Raw genomic sequence first — 14,147 nt, forward strand, 5'->3', positions numbered from 1 at the left:
AAAGATGACTTAGGACTTGCAGCCTATAAGAGACGCACTGGCCATTTCTTAACTGATAATTTAAAGAAGAATAGGGTGGTAAAATCGAAACAACTACTGAAGCGGTACGCAAAGGGAGGTCACAGAAAAATTTTGTTTACGGATGAGAAAATTTTTACAATTGAGCAACATTTTAACAAACAAAATGACCGTATTTATGCTCAAAGCTCTAAGGAAGCTTCCCAATTAGTCGACAGAGTGCAACGTGGACATTATCCGACTTCAGTGATGGTTTGGTGGGGTGTTAGCTATGAAGGAGTGACTGAGCCATATTTTTGTGAAAAAGGTATCAAAACATCGGCACAAGTGTATCAAGATACCATTCTTGAGAAGGTAGTTAAGCCCCTTAACATCACCATGTTCAATAACCAAGTATGGTCCTTCCAGCAAGACTCGGCGCCGGGTCATAAAGCTCGGTCCACGCAGTCTTGGTTGGAATCGAACGTTTCGGACTTCATCAGAGCTGAAGACTGGCCGTCGTCTAGTCCCGATCTTAATCCGCTGGATTATGATTTGTGGTCAGTTTTAGAGAGTACAGCTTGCTCTAAACGCCATGATAATTTGGAGTCCCTAAAACAATCTATACGATTGGCAGTGAAGAATTTTCCCATGGAAAGAGTGCGTGCTTCTATTGATAACTGGCCTCATCGTTTAAAGGACTGTATTGCAGCCAATGGAGACCACTTCGAATAAGCTTTTTATATTTTTAATTGTTTTATATTTATGTATTAAACTGACACACTGTAAAAGTAATAAATGTTATTTGCAGTTAACAATTTTCTTTTTTCTTTATTACAATATTTATGGCAAGACTAGGTATATTTTATGCAACGGAATTCTTTCATGTTAGATATGAAAGTAAACCCTAAATATAACATTCTTTAAACACTAATATAATGCAAAATCTACTTATAAATGATTACATACACACACACTTAATCACACATTTATCCCCGAAAGGGTATGCAGAGGCGCAACCAGGGCACCTACTTTTCACCAATTGTAATCCATCCCATGTGATAGGGGGCAAGCGTATTGCCATATCGGGCACATATTCCAGACTCCAGGCTGTTACTGAGCAGAAAAATCACTTTGCCCGACCCGGGATTTGAACCTTAGACCTCAGAGCGCTGCTGTACCGCGCATGCAGTACAACTACGCCACCAAGGCAGTCTAATAAAATCAATCTAATAAATTATTATTTTTACATTTAATATGTAAATTATCTCTCCACAATTCACACCACAATTAAGCTTAACAACAAGCTCTAACTACCCTCATAATCAGAACACAAGGCTTTATTAACACTGTTATACTAACACCGAGTCTGCAATTAACTAATCTTTCACAATATCTGAGTGTGACAGCATGAGAACGTCTGAATGCCGAAGCTGCAACACTGTCACTCCATCCAGCATATAATTAATCACGCTTTATATAAAACACGCACTAATGTCAAACACAGTTTCTGCGGTGTTTATGTTATTTTTCTTTAATCTCGCGGGTTTAGGATTACGCAGCTCTAAAAGGAAAGCTTTATGGATATCTGTTCGTTTGTCTGCGTGTCTATCCGTATGATGAAGGTAACGAAAAGGGAATTCAAAACGATCTTAATAATTACCGGCACTGAATTTTTCAAAATTTTCTCTAAAAAGATCTAATGAAAAACATAGAAAAGATTAATTTTAAAAAAATATTTAAAAAGTATTTTGCCTTCACAGCGAGCGCGCGGGAAATAAACATTACTTGTCATAACATATTAAAATACATAATTATACAATGTGTAAATTATAGTAATTGTAGAGAACGTCTACTAAACCTATTCGCTATTGGGCCACTCAAAAACGTAATATACATCGTATTGGCCATCAATATACATAATATTTTCAACAACTAGCATCCGTGCAAATAACTCCAGTTATTTAGATAATTACACACCTACTTTCCAATAAAACCTTTGAACCCTTCAACTTTCAATTTCTTTAAACGTAAGCAAAAAAGGTTTTATAATTCCCCAACAAAAAAGGCCGAGTAAAAGTGAGCCGGGTTGTAAGATTTAAGTCACACGAGTGTAATCGCGCCCGCATATCCTGACCCGACGCAGGTACACGCGCCTATTATTTTTCATATCTCTGCTTCCGTGCCATGTTGGTGATTACTTTTAATTTCAACCGTTTCGTTGTTGAAAAGCATGTTGTACAACGTACGAACTGTTTGCGAACATTTTTTAATGAACCCCATCAGGTAACGGCTTTGATGTGTGGTTGAGGTTCGTTTGACACGATAGTTGAACGGGACGTGGGTATTCATGTTTGAAATTACTCACTGTAATTTTTGTTGAGTGGTGCTGACAATTTGTTTTATGTTAGAATGGGTTGGATTGTATTTTTAAATGGCAGCATCAACAATGTAAATAGATTAATTGGGTCTGTATAGTTTTTCTAATAGTACTCGATTTTATAGATTCTATTTTAAACAACTGCTTTTCGCATAATGATTTCTGATGTTATTTTCTACGATACGTCTGGAAAAAACTAAAATAATTAAAACCGCGATAAAATCCGAAAAATAGTTTAATTTTAGTACCTGTATTTCGCATTAAACTTGAGCTTCGTTTAATCGTTATTTAATACCAGAATATTATAAGATAATTAAATTCTTCTGGTTTCGTAGTGTATAAGGAATAAGCAGTAAGGCATACATACCTACATCATAAAATACAACATCAAGAAAAACAAATATTTGATTTCTCAGAAAATACCTCCTGTATGGACTACGATACATTTTTGTTTAGAAAAAACCATACAAACGTCGAAATGGTTCTACGTACGCGTTACACACTGGTGATTAAAAACTGAATAATATTCGCGCTCTGTGGTCAGACTAGGTAAAAAGGGAAGCTCTGTCAGTGTCAAAAGTTATGGCCTTTCAGAGGAATGTGTCAAACGAATTGTGTACACAGAGAGAGATAAAAAAATAAAAATACAAAATGAGAAAAAGAGACAAAGTAAAAACAGCAAAAAAATTCCAACCTCGTCTGTGGAATTTTTGATATTTCGTGATTGTTTCGAACAAATTCAGAGATAGAGATATATGTTTTCACATCTGTGGTCTGAAATAATTGTAATTATTTACACACATCCATATATATAATGTTTAAATAAATCTCTGGAAGGATTTTATACAGCTAACTCATTTAAAGCATCGGGCTGTAATGGCATGCTATGGTCGTTAGATGCAGGCGGCAAAACACACTATTTAAATTAGTTTCGAGGACTAAATTGCTCAGTGGATATAGCGTGATATTCTACTACCAGAAAAACGTTAGATTTATATGATTACTTTGCTAGTTATAAATATAATATTTTGAAGCTTTAACAACACGTTTGTATTGCTATCAATACGGAAAATAGGCCTTATATTTAACATATCATTATTTACTAAACATGTTTACAAATAATAGGCAAAAAATATTAAGCTATGTGAATATAATTTTAATCTCAGTTTTTCATTACTTATCAGCTCCTGCCGCAATCATGTTTTAAGGTGCACTATTATAAATATTTATAAGCAGTATAGTCACATAAAATAACTATACAGTTTATATAGGGTATAAAATTGGTTATTCCTCTAGAAAGACTTTAAACAGACAAATGCCAAGTAGTCGGTAGTAGATTCCTCAAATGCGAGAATTTGTTGCAATAAATACCGTAGCATTGTTTAGCGAAATAATAAACATATTATTTCCGCAAAACAATCATTTTCAAGCACTATATTTCGGCATAGACAAAATATGTAAACTAGACATTAAGAGACATGATATTTGATTTCTCGTCTCTCTCTCTCGACATTATAATTTTTCGAGAGGTTAGTTTAGATTTTTTTTTAATTATATTATTTGAGAATACCTCAATAATAACCAGATTGTTCATTTTTATCCATAACATCCAGGATTTCTTCTCATGAGTGTTCAATGATCATACCAGGCGGCAAAACAAAAATATGATTAACATTATAAAAATAACGTGCTTTATAGATTAAGTTTGAATATTATTCCAATGGGATTGTGCAGTGAATCGTTACGATTGAGTACGTCTGTGCATTCTGAGGTGATCGAACTTATGTTGTTAATGGCGGTCCGAGACACACCTCGGTGTCTGCACCATGCCATTCAAAATACGATTTTTAAATTATTTAAAAAATATTATTTTTGTTATTTTATTTTTCGTAAATAATGTATATTTTAAAATAGTTTGCCCTATAAACATCTCTATATGATATCTTTACAAGACGAAAAATAATTTGTCTAATTAATAATGATTGTGTTTTTTAATTATGAAAATTTATTTTATTTAAACGTAAAAGGATTACGTGTAGTATATCGATTTGGAAAAAACTAAAAGATTATAATATTCTGTCAGATAAACAAAATATTATAATAAATAAACGCAGCATTTAAGGAACAACAATTTTTTTGGAAATTATTTTAATTATTAAAGACAATATGATAAGTCATCATATTATTTAATCAAAACACTTGATTAAATAATGGTTAAAGTAAACAACAGATACATAAAACTAATCTATAATGTTCATTAATATTTCCATGCTATACACACATCCACACGTACATTTTAACTCCAAAGCAGAGTCAAGGCCGTATAAATCTATCCGTTCACACTTTTTCGATTTAGACGTTGGTTTAAATTGAGTTTTGAATAGCACAAGTACTTGGAGCTATTGTAAAACAATACAATGTTTTGAAGACAAAGTTTTATACATTTCGCGAGTCCCAACCCCGCATTACATCCGTCAGTGTCTCACAAGTTTTATTGCAACGAATATGATGAATTCAGTTCCACAATATCGCCTTTAAGATCGTGGAAACTGAGAACAAACTATGAGATAAAATCGCATGCCGCTTAAACAATTTCAAAATGGAATAAGGCGGCTCTCACTTTGCATAAAAATGCCGAGACGTCAACCGTTTACAAACAACTCCTTTCCCCGTTTGGGGTAATTTTTGTTTTCCCCTTTACCAAAAGTTATGACACAAATATGAAAACATTAAAATTGAACTGCGGCCAAATATGTTAAGTTCCTGAGTGAATACAGGACGGTGTGGACTGTGAATACTAATCGTTGGGCTACGGCACCGTATGAAAAGTAAGGGGACTGCTACGACGTAGACAGGTGCTACGGCAGGCTCGTGCGGCTACGGAATGTAGCAATCCCAAGTTATATTTTCGATATTTCAAAGCGAGGAACAATTCCTTCGTCAAATTAAATATAAACCAGCAATAAAAATAATATTAAAATAATTAATTGTAAGATTGTACCCGTTATAAAGTTGTCTAATTTTTTTTTATAATCCTTCGAATTTGAGGGCCGTACTAAAAACAAATTTTCTTACATTTTTACCTGAAAATATTGAAGTAACTTAAAATTAGTTTCACAGTGCATTTAAAAATTAAAGGAGAAATAATTATAATTATTTCCGGTCGTCTCTTACATTTCGATCAATCGATGCTAATTAGGAAGTGAGTGTTCGACACCAAGTTCCATCACAAGAATATTTCAGTGCCGCCACGGTGATAAATCAAACTCGAAACCGTAATGAAAGCGAACGGATCGCGTCGCGAAGAGAAGGGAGGAAAAAATATCACGGAAAAAATCAGGTGCGTCCCCCGGTCGGGTGCCGAGAGAAAAACAGTCGGTCGGGCGTCGCGGGTGGTGGGCGGGGGTGGGTGGTGGCGGTCGATGCGGGGGCCGGGCGGCGGGGCGGGCGCTGGGCGGGCGAGTGGCGACGCGTGCGCGAACCTGCCCCCGGCAGCCGCGCCGCCGGCGGCCACACTCCCAGCGGCCCCGTCGCCCGTCGCTCGTCACCGCGCCGCCGTCCCACAGTCCGCGCCGCGCCGCGCCGCCGCACCACCTCTCGCGCCGACGCCGGCCCGCGCCGCGCGAACACACCGCGACTCCGCTCCTTTCGTCACTACATGTCCAAAGTGCTAAAGTCAGTGCTTCCCGTCGCGACCGCGAGAGTGCTCCCGCAGCCGATTCACGAGCCGGACCCGACCTGCACGCCGCTCAGGGTTAGTACAACAGTTCGCGACACCCGTGCACCCGACCACCCGACCGACGGCTAGTGACGTATCACGCGCCTCACAAAAAGTTTATTTCGGGAGCGTAAAGTTTGGTAAAGTTGAAGAGTGCGCGCCGCGTCAGATGCACATTGCCCCAGCCGCAAGTGGTTCCTATCGGCTGGGCGGCGCCGTCGTGGCGCTCCCTCCTCTCGACCCTCACTAAAAACAACAAACAGATCAATCGACCTGTTATATTCATACAGACACTCTAAATACGGATCTCGGTTCTGTTGTTTTGTTTGGCAGGAACCAATTCCGTCCGAATCACAACAAGCGCGTTATTTTGTTTTTATGTCTAAATATTGCGATAAGATAAGAGTCGCAACACTAGTAGCTAGAAATAAAATTGTGGAATCGCATGTAATGGTGATATTAACTGCGAAATTTTCGACTTTGTCCAGTTTTTTTCTTAGATTAGTAAATCGGCAATTTATTTGTTACACCTGACATTAAAATATATAACATGAAATAAAAATAAAAGCCGGCGTATTGTAATTTTGCTGCGACATTTTTAGGAATATAAATAAATTAGTAAAAAATAAGTTGTAGAATATTTTGAATCAGTTTTATCAACAGTAATAATTTTTAGTAGTAAAATAGAAAACATATTTAACGGCATGTTGGCGATTTATTTAAAGTTTAACAAACTTTAAGCGGACGGATACTTGCATGCGAATAACTAAATTCAAAACTTTGCTACGAGAGTTATTACCTTGAAGCTCGTTTAAATGTAACACAAAAAATTTCAACGCTCTATTTTCCTAATAAATTATTTTTGGTCGGTGGAAAATCGGATTCATAGTGAAATAAATAAAAATTTGCTTACAGCAATAAACCGCCGGGAAATAATCCGTTCGAAATAAATACAAAAACACTTAAGAAAATCTCCGAAAAAATCACAACTACGAAATACAACACCAAAATGGTAAGTGCACACCACACATACAACATTCATATTTTGTTATTTAAACAAATTGCATAATTTATTTTGAAACACATTTTGCAATATCTGCTGTTTTTATGGATGGAGTTACATGCAAAATTTAATTCTGTTTTCGATTTTGTTACAAAAAACACTTTGTATGTAATGCAATAAGTTTGAATTTAAAGTCATAAATGTATGTCAATAAGGAGTTATTTTTAGAACAGGGATCAGTTCCTTTGGCAAGCTTTGACCGATATTCCCTCGCCAGATGTTCGCCGGACATAAAAAGTCAACAGCTTTCTGGGTGTTTTCCATACATCTTACGATTTAAAGATGGAACGTTTTATGTGACCACATTTAATAGCATAGCAATAGGGTTTAAATAAAATATTAATTAATCATTTTAGAATTCATAATTCTTTTATTGTGCCTTATAAATATTATTTGAATAAGTATATCAATTAAAATGTATATCAAAATATAAATTAATAAATAAAAATATGTATATTTTTTTAAAAATTCGAATTTTGTAACAATATGCCAAACCTAATTTTTCCTTTCAAAAATCCTCTAAAAATAAATTATTCCTTTCATGTAATAATAAATCCTGGAAAAATGGTCCTGAAGCTTTGATTATACGCAAAATTTTGCAAAGTAAGTTTATTACTGACAGAAGAGCACAACTTTTACTGGTGAAATGTAAAATTCCTTATACTTCGGAAATTTTACCTTGAGCGGAAGTAATTAAAAAGCAAAGTCCGTCTTTCCGAGTAGGAAGAATAATCTTATGGATTAGTTACTACGTGCGCAAAACTATTCCATGCGATATGCAAATAAAAATACAAAAAAAAATATTATTTGGATATGTATCAGAAAAGAACTCAAAAATACAATTATACAAAAAAGTATACATATATTAAAGATACCTTTTACAGTCGTAAATTTTTTGATAAAGACAAAGTAGGGACAAATATGTTTCATAATGAAATAACTGGTGAACAATTGAAATTCTTTTATTATACTGTCTGAGGAAGCATCTATATTTTATTTCCAAATACACGCTTGCTTCCTTTTTTTAAATTCGATAATACCACAAAAGAAAAAGTAGCTTGATATTAAAATGAAAGGAAAATTGTAATGTACAAATTTTTGAACTTTAAGGCATAAAGTATGATAAAGTTTATGCGAAATATAAATATATTTATTAATCAAAATGTGATTTTGAATAAGTGGTATATGATCATACCACGCATTATGCATAGTTTTAAGTAAACCATTAATTTTACAGGTACAGAAAATTTACTTATCTTGTATTATACATATAAAAAAACATAATAAAATAAAATTGTAACAGGCCGATGTCTGTACATTATAGATACTGAAGAAAAACTAATATAGAGGGTCTTTGTTAGACCAACAGAAGGCAAAACAACATTTTTTAGAATTTTTCTTTGTCTGTCTATATGTTTGTACACCCATCACGCATAAACTACTGCGTAGAATTAAATGCAGTGTTCAGATAGATATATTGCTAGAAGTCTAACTTAAAATAAAGTTTATTTTAATCCGGGAAAATATAAAGAGAAACTTTTATCCCGGAAAAACTCAATCACGCGGACGGAGCCGCGAAAAAGATAGTAATATATAATAGTGTTTCATATTTTCTTCGTATTATAGATTTACTCGTAGTATAATTAAGAATCAGTAAATCTCACAGCTATGTGGCCTGTGGGAATGCTATATAAACTCCTCTTCCCTAATTATAGTTTTGCGTGATATACCGTAAACAAACGCTGTATTATGACACGATTTGTATTGTTTGTGCCACTTTTGTGCTTCAATATTAGGGAATATGTTTATATTTCGATACCATTGTATAAAAATAATAAAGTTTGAAAAGTATATAGAAAACAACTCCAAAAATATATTATCAAAATTGAGTGCCGCACATTTTCTTTATCATAAATTTATCAATTATGTCTAAATTTACGAATATTCTGGAACAACATTCACTTTATGTTGTTCACATTTAAAACACTCTAAGAAATGTACAACATTTATTTTTAAGACGGCATTAGCTTTTAAAAGTCCGATTGCAATGTGAGTAATAAAACTCAAAGTTTATTTGTTGTACCGTGTCTCTTCTGTCTTGTTTACGTCATGGACACTGCATTTTTATTAGAGTGCTAGCGATTAAGTACAAGGAACTCTAGTTTACCTGTTGACTATCTCGGTTTTGATGATATTTTAAAATGTATATAGGTCGTAATGTAGGTTAGAAATGTAAAAAATGTGAAGGTTTTATAAATGAATTAATAATCTAAAAAAAGAAAAAGATTACTAAAATATTAATGAAGGAGAATCTTTTATTATTACGTGTGTTCTATTTATTTTTACATTCCTATAACTATTCTGTACGGGGCATGATACAGGGACCCTAAGTTCATGCATTTAATAATAATTACCGACTACAATGCATGCATGCAACATCGTAATGTTAGAACATAGCTGCTACAGTATATTTGTACACACAAAAGATCAAAGACATAAATCTAAACCTTAATTTAAATTATTGTCAAAACACAATACCTTCATCAAACCCTCCAGGAAAAAGTATAGGTACGCAATTACAATAAAAACTTATTAATAGAGGGTTCTTTGATGTTATATACAAAGTAAGTGCTGTTTACACTGTATATTCTTTACCCGCTTTAAGTATTTAAAATACGATGTCAAATTTCCAATGATCCGTCAATGCTCAACGACAATATACCTTTCACGGTTCTTGAAAATTCTGACGTCACTAAGTTAAAATTACTCTCGTGTTGTTCAACTTACACTGTTTGTTACCCTTAGAAATAAGATAGTAGTATTTTAATATTTATCGTCTATTATAAAATACAAAATATCTGGCGAAGAGTGAAATTTTCGATATGCGGTGTGCAATCGTTCTAATAATAATTAGATTTTACATAAATTACGGAAATGAAACCGGTAGGAATGAATATGGCGTCTTCGCCATTGCAATATATTATATCTAATATAATATGAATAATTCTTAACACAATTCGAATGTAAATGTTACATAACATGATTGCATTGCTCTGCATCGATTATGACTAAAATGCTTCCTATAGGAACGTGATTCGGCTCGTCACGCACGTTTGTAATAATAATTTTATGGCTCAGTTTACGATATCGCATAACGAGCATGGGTAAAATAAAGACAGTTTTAAGTAATCAATAGAATATTCTTTTATTACTGCTTATTTATGACACGCACTTATCTGTCAAATAATTTATTTTTTACACGACATCTTTAACTCAACGCTTTATTCCTAAGCGAGTTTGTTAGATTTTACTATAAAATCCACAATAAACAGCTCTTTGTGTTTAGTTTATTTTGCACTAGTTACTAAAGCAATAGTTAGTTCCTCCTCATATCATAATTATTAAGTCAGTCTTAAATAAATATTGTTCGAAGATCTTTCTAACTATAGATTATTTTTGACATAAAACTGCGGCAGTGTATTCAGTACTGAGTTTTGCGACTTGAAACGAACAAAAAAGGGACTAACCTGCATTCAGGCGAATTCTCGACGACATTAAAAACTACATTATAAGATGATTGTGGTCATGTTATTATCGGTGTATTGCATCGCTAAATAAATGTCCAAAGAATAGATTAAAAGCAACATGAACGTCAATAATTATTGTTACATCGTAAAAATATTTTTTTTAATTCGACGAAGATGAGTCAGATATACGTTTATGTAGACGGTACTTAGCATCTATGTTAGGATGACGACCGCTGTGTAGTGTTGTTATACATGGTAATTCTAACTATCTTGTAGGATCTGCATATAAAATATCGGAGTGGTTAAAACCAGTCAATTGTTCATACGTTTGACCATTTAAATAAAAAATCTAAGTATCCAATTACATTTTGATTAATGTATTACGCTGTAGAACAATTAATATGCCAAAGAAAATTATAACATGTAAGGCTGCCATTTACTGCGACATATGTGATTAACCATTACTTAGTGGAAACACAATAAATTTTAAAATATATTTTTTAAGTTGTGACTGCAAGAATATATTACACAAGACAATGGTAAATGGCATTTCGAAGTAAATTATTTACTGGTGGTAGGTCTCTCATATATAAGAATCAGCCTGGGTAGGTAGGCCGAAATGTTTATTTCTGCCGTCAAGCAACACTGTGTAGCCACTGTTGTGTTCCGATTTGAAGAACATTGTAGCCAATGTAACTACTGGACACAATAAAACTTAACATCTCATGTCTCAGGATGGCGAATGCAGTGGAATACCAAACAATAATTTGTAATTGAAAGTGTTGAATGGTGTTCCTGTGTTTATGGGCGATCTCGTCATTCAAAGATATAAAAAAAGTAAGTTACACAAAGCAGTTCCACCGAGTTGTCAAAGCAATGTTTAGCGGATAAACGTATGCTTTTCAGTGATTCCAGTTTTTAATATAATTGTCGCCGAGTTAAGTAGAATTTTATTTAGGCGTATATAACAATTCGTCTAGAAGAAATTACCAATAATTTCATATCACACACACATATTATTGTGCCAACAAATAACATTTAATGCAATTTTAAGCCGATTGCAAAGGTATATTCATCGTAATTTTTTATGGTTGTTCATAATATATATTTCATTTACAAAGCTGTCTCTAATAGTACTAAAGTTTCGTGTGAACATGTCAATCATGTACAAATGGTGATAATTTATAGATAAGTTTTCCAAGGAACTTTGTAATTCATATACAATTCAAAGCGTCTTTCTTAACAACCTATCATTTTACTTATGTGAAAGTTTTGCCACACTTATTGTCCTTACTGAATATTATAATATGGAAATAAAAATGAATATGTCCATAAATCTAATCTTGATACAATGGCAAACCGTCATATGAAGAATATAAGAATTTCATAAACTAAAACGACGATACAAAATAATAAAAATGAACAGTTGATATTATATCCATAAGGAAAACCGACAAAAAAAAACATTTATTTGGATTATAATCCGAGTTCTCTTTCATAAGACCGTAGTTCAGAGATAGATTCCACACAATATGTCAATAACGCATTAAAACAAAGCAAAATATTGGAAACTTTTCACCTTTTAACAGCAATGTTGTGTTCCTTGTCTCAGGCAAGAAGTAAACACGGCTAATGATCCGAGAGAATGATGGTGATAGATGAAACTAAAATATGTTACGCACACCTAACCCAATTGTTTGGATGGCATCACGTATCACTCCTCCACTGATGGCCGCTAACTGTACTGTCGGTGATCAAACGAATGGACTTCTAAATTCTGTTGATATATTTAAACGCTTTGATATAGATTTTGAAGTGAGTTTTGATGTATAATTAATGTTTATTTTTGTTTGAGAGTGGATCGAGTTGAATGAAAAGTTGAAATAAACGGAATTGGGAGTGATTAGTTCAGTCGAGAGTTTTATAAAGCCGTGCAAAAGTTTAACTTAAAATTGGAAAATGGATATAATAGGTTACGATGAATTTATAGTATTCAATTTAGATATCAATGTGCTAGAGAGGAAAAATTTAAATATATTTGCGAACTTTGCGAATGTATTTTTTATTAATGACCCATTCAGACCTGTAATAGAATAATTAAAAATGTGTGGCATAATGTAGCTTGTTCACATGTAATTACTACCCAAATTTATAAACAGAAAGGATTAAATTGTTACGTTTACTTTACAAAAATGCACCAACAAACAGGAAGTTACGTCTTTTTGATGTATAGACAAATTATAACTTCATTATACGGTTTCCATAATATAGTTTACAAATAACGTGAGATCAAAAAGAAGTTTATCTTTAGAAACAAATTTTATGCCTACTTCAAAGTTAAAGTACTTTCTGAGAATTTAACAACTCAATTGTGCTATGTGGATAGTTGTGCCAGGCGAACAATTTTTACCAAATCAATATACCTTTTTACGCGTATAAAATTTAAATAGCTCCTTTAACCTTTCTCTCACACCTAAATATTGATCTGCACTGCCAGGGCCGTATTTTATCGTTATGAATGTTAAAATATACTCGATATAATTGAAAAGAAAAAGTTAATAGGGCTGTTTTTATTGCAATATTTTATAGGAAAATAAGATATAATACACCGCTCTATAATCGTATTAGACATTTATTAGTAATAAGATTATACTGTAAACATATAACCGACATCTCTAACCATCAATTTTAAATGTACATTGTCCTCAAAGACGATCCTAACACCCACACGCGCAAACTTTTTAAACTTTGTACAAAATGTGAGACAGCCGAAAATCTCTAGCAAAACTCACAGCTCCAAATAACGTATCGTTCAAAATAGCACTTATTTGCTTACTAATTGAGCGTAGTTGATTATAAAATAAGCCAACAATGCCTTTAGCTGTTTGACCGAGTAATGGCGGTTGTTCTTGTTGTAATTACTTGTAGTTTGTTTTCAAGCTTATTATTATAGCGTGCCCACTACTTCCCTTGGGAGTAAAGGGTTGAGTCGCTCGTTATTAATTCATAACTTTTCCTGTTTACACTAGTTAAGACTCGATATCATCACCTTTATCGTGGTAAAGGATTTATTCACCATGTTAGATGGAGATAGTGTAATTGATTTCTATTATGATAAAAATTGTGTTCAAATTTACTTAACTGCTAGTAAGGGAAGGATTTACAAGTGAAAACGTATTCTAAATTATTTAATTTGCATATTGTAAGTAACTTTTATGGAATTCAATATGCATGCTAATTTTAGATGCCATTACAAATACTTATTTAAATATGTTATTATTTTTGTAAAGTTCATTCAGTTATTACACCATAAAATTTAAACACTGCCAAATATTTAACTGTTACTGGATAACCGATCTTATGTGTTTTAAAACTATCCGCTAGTTATTAGTATTTATTGCGCCTAATAAAAAATCTTTCTCCGTGAATGATCACACTTCTAGATCATTCTGTAACCAATAC

The 14,147-nt window shown here is 33.3% G+C and overlaps 1 protein-coding gene across 5 annotated transcripts in view; it reads left to right on the plus strand.

Annotated features, from left to right (window-relative positions):
• The window catches only part of LOC115448475 (RNA-binding protein Musashi homolog Rbp6), a 476,181-nt gene that overhangs the window by 281,883 nt on the left and 180,151 nt on the right, over nucleotides 1-14,147 (plus strand). The window contains exons 1-2 of one of the 5 annotated variants that reach the window (XM_030176182.2): nucleotides 6,058-6,131; nucleotides 7,011-7,107. The exons of 3 other annotated variants lie outside the window; for them this stretch is intronic. In XM_030176182.2, the coding sequence (XP_030032042.1) occupies nucleotides 7,105-7,107 (3 nt within the window). In that variant the 5' untranslated portion in view covers nucleotides 6,058-6,131; nucleotides 7,011-7,104. Of the gene's footprint in view, nucleotides 1-5,943; nucleotides 6,132-7,010; nucleotides 7,108-14,147 lie in introns of those variants that run through there. One more of the 5 variants, XM_030175939.2, reaches the window with a different exon arrangement.

This window comes from Manduca sexta, chromosome 17 (genome assembly GCF_014839805.1).
Source record: "Manduca sexta isolate Smith_Timp_Sample1 chromosome 17, JHU_Msex_v1.0, whole genome shotgun sequence".
In the NCBI taxonomy this organism is placed as follows: domain Eukaryota; kingdom Metazoa; phylum Arthropoda; class Insecta; order Lepidoptera; family Sphingidae; genus Manduca; species Manduca sexta.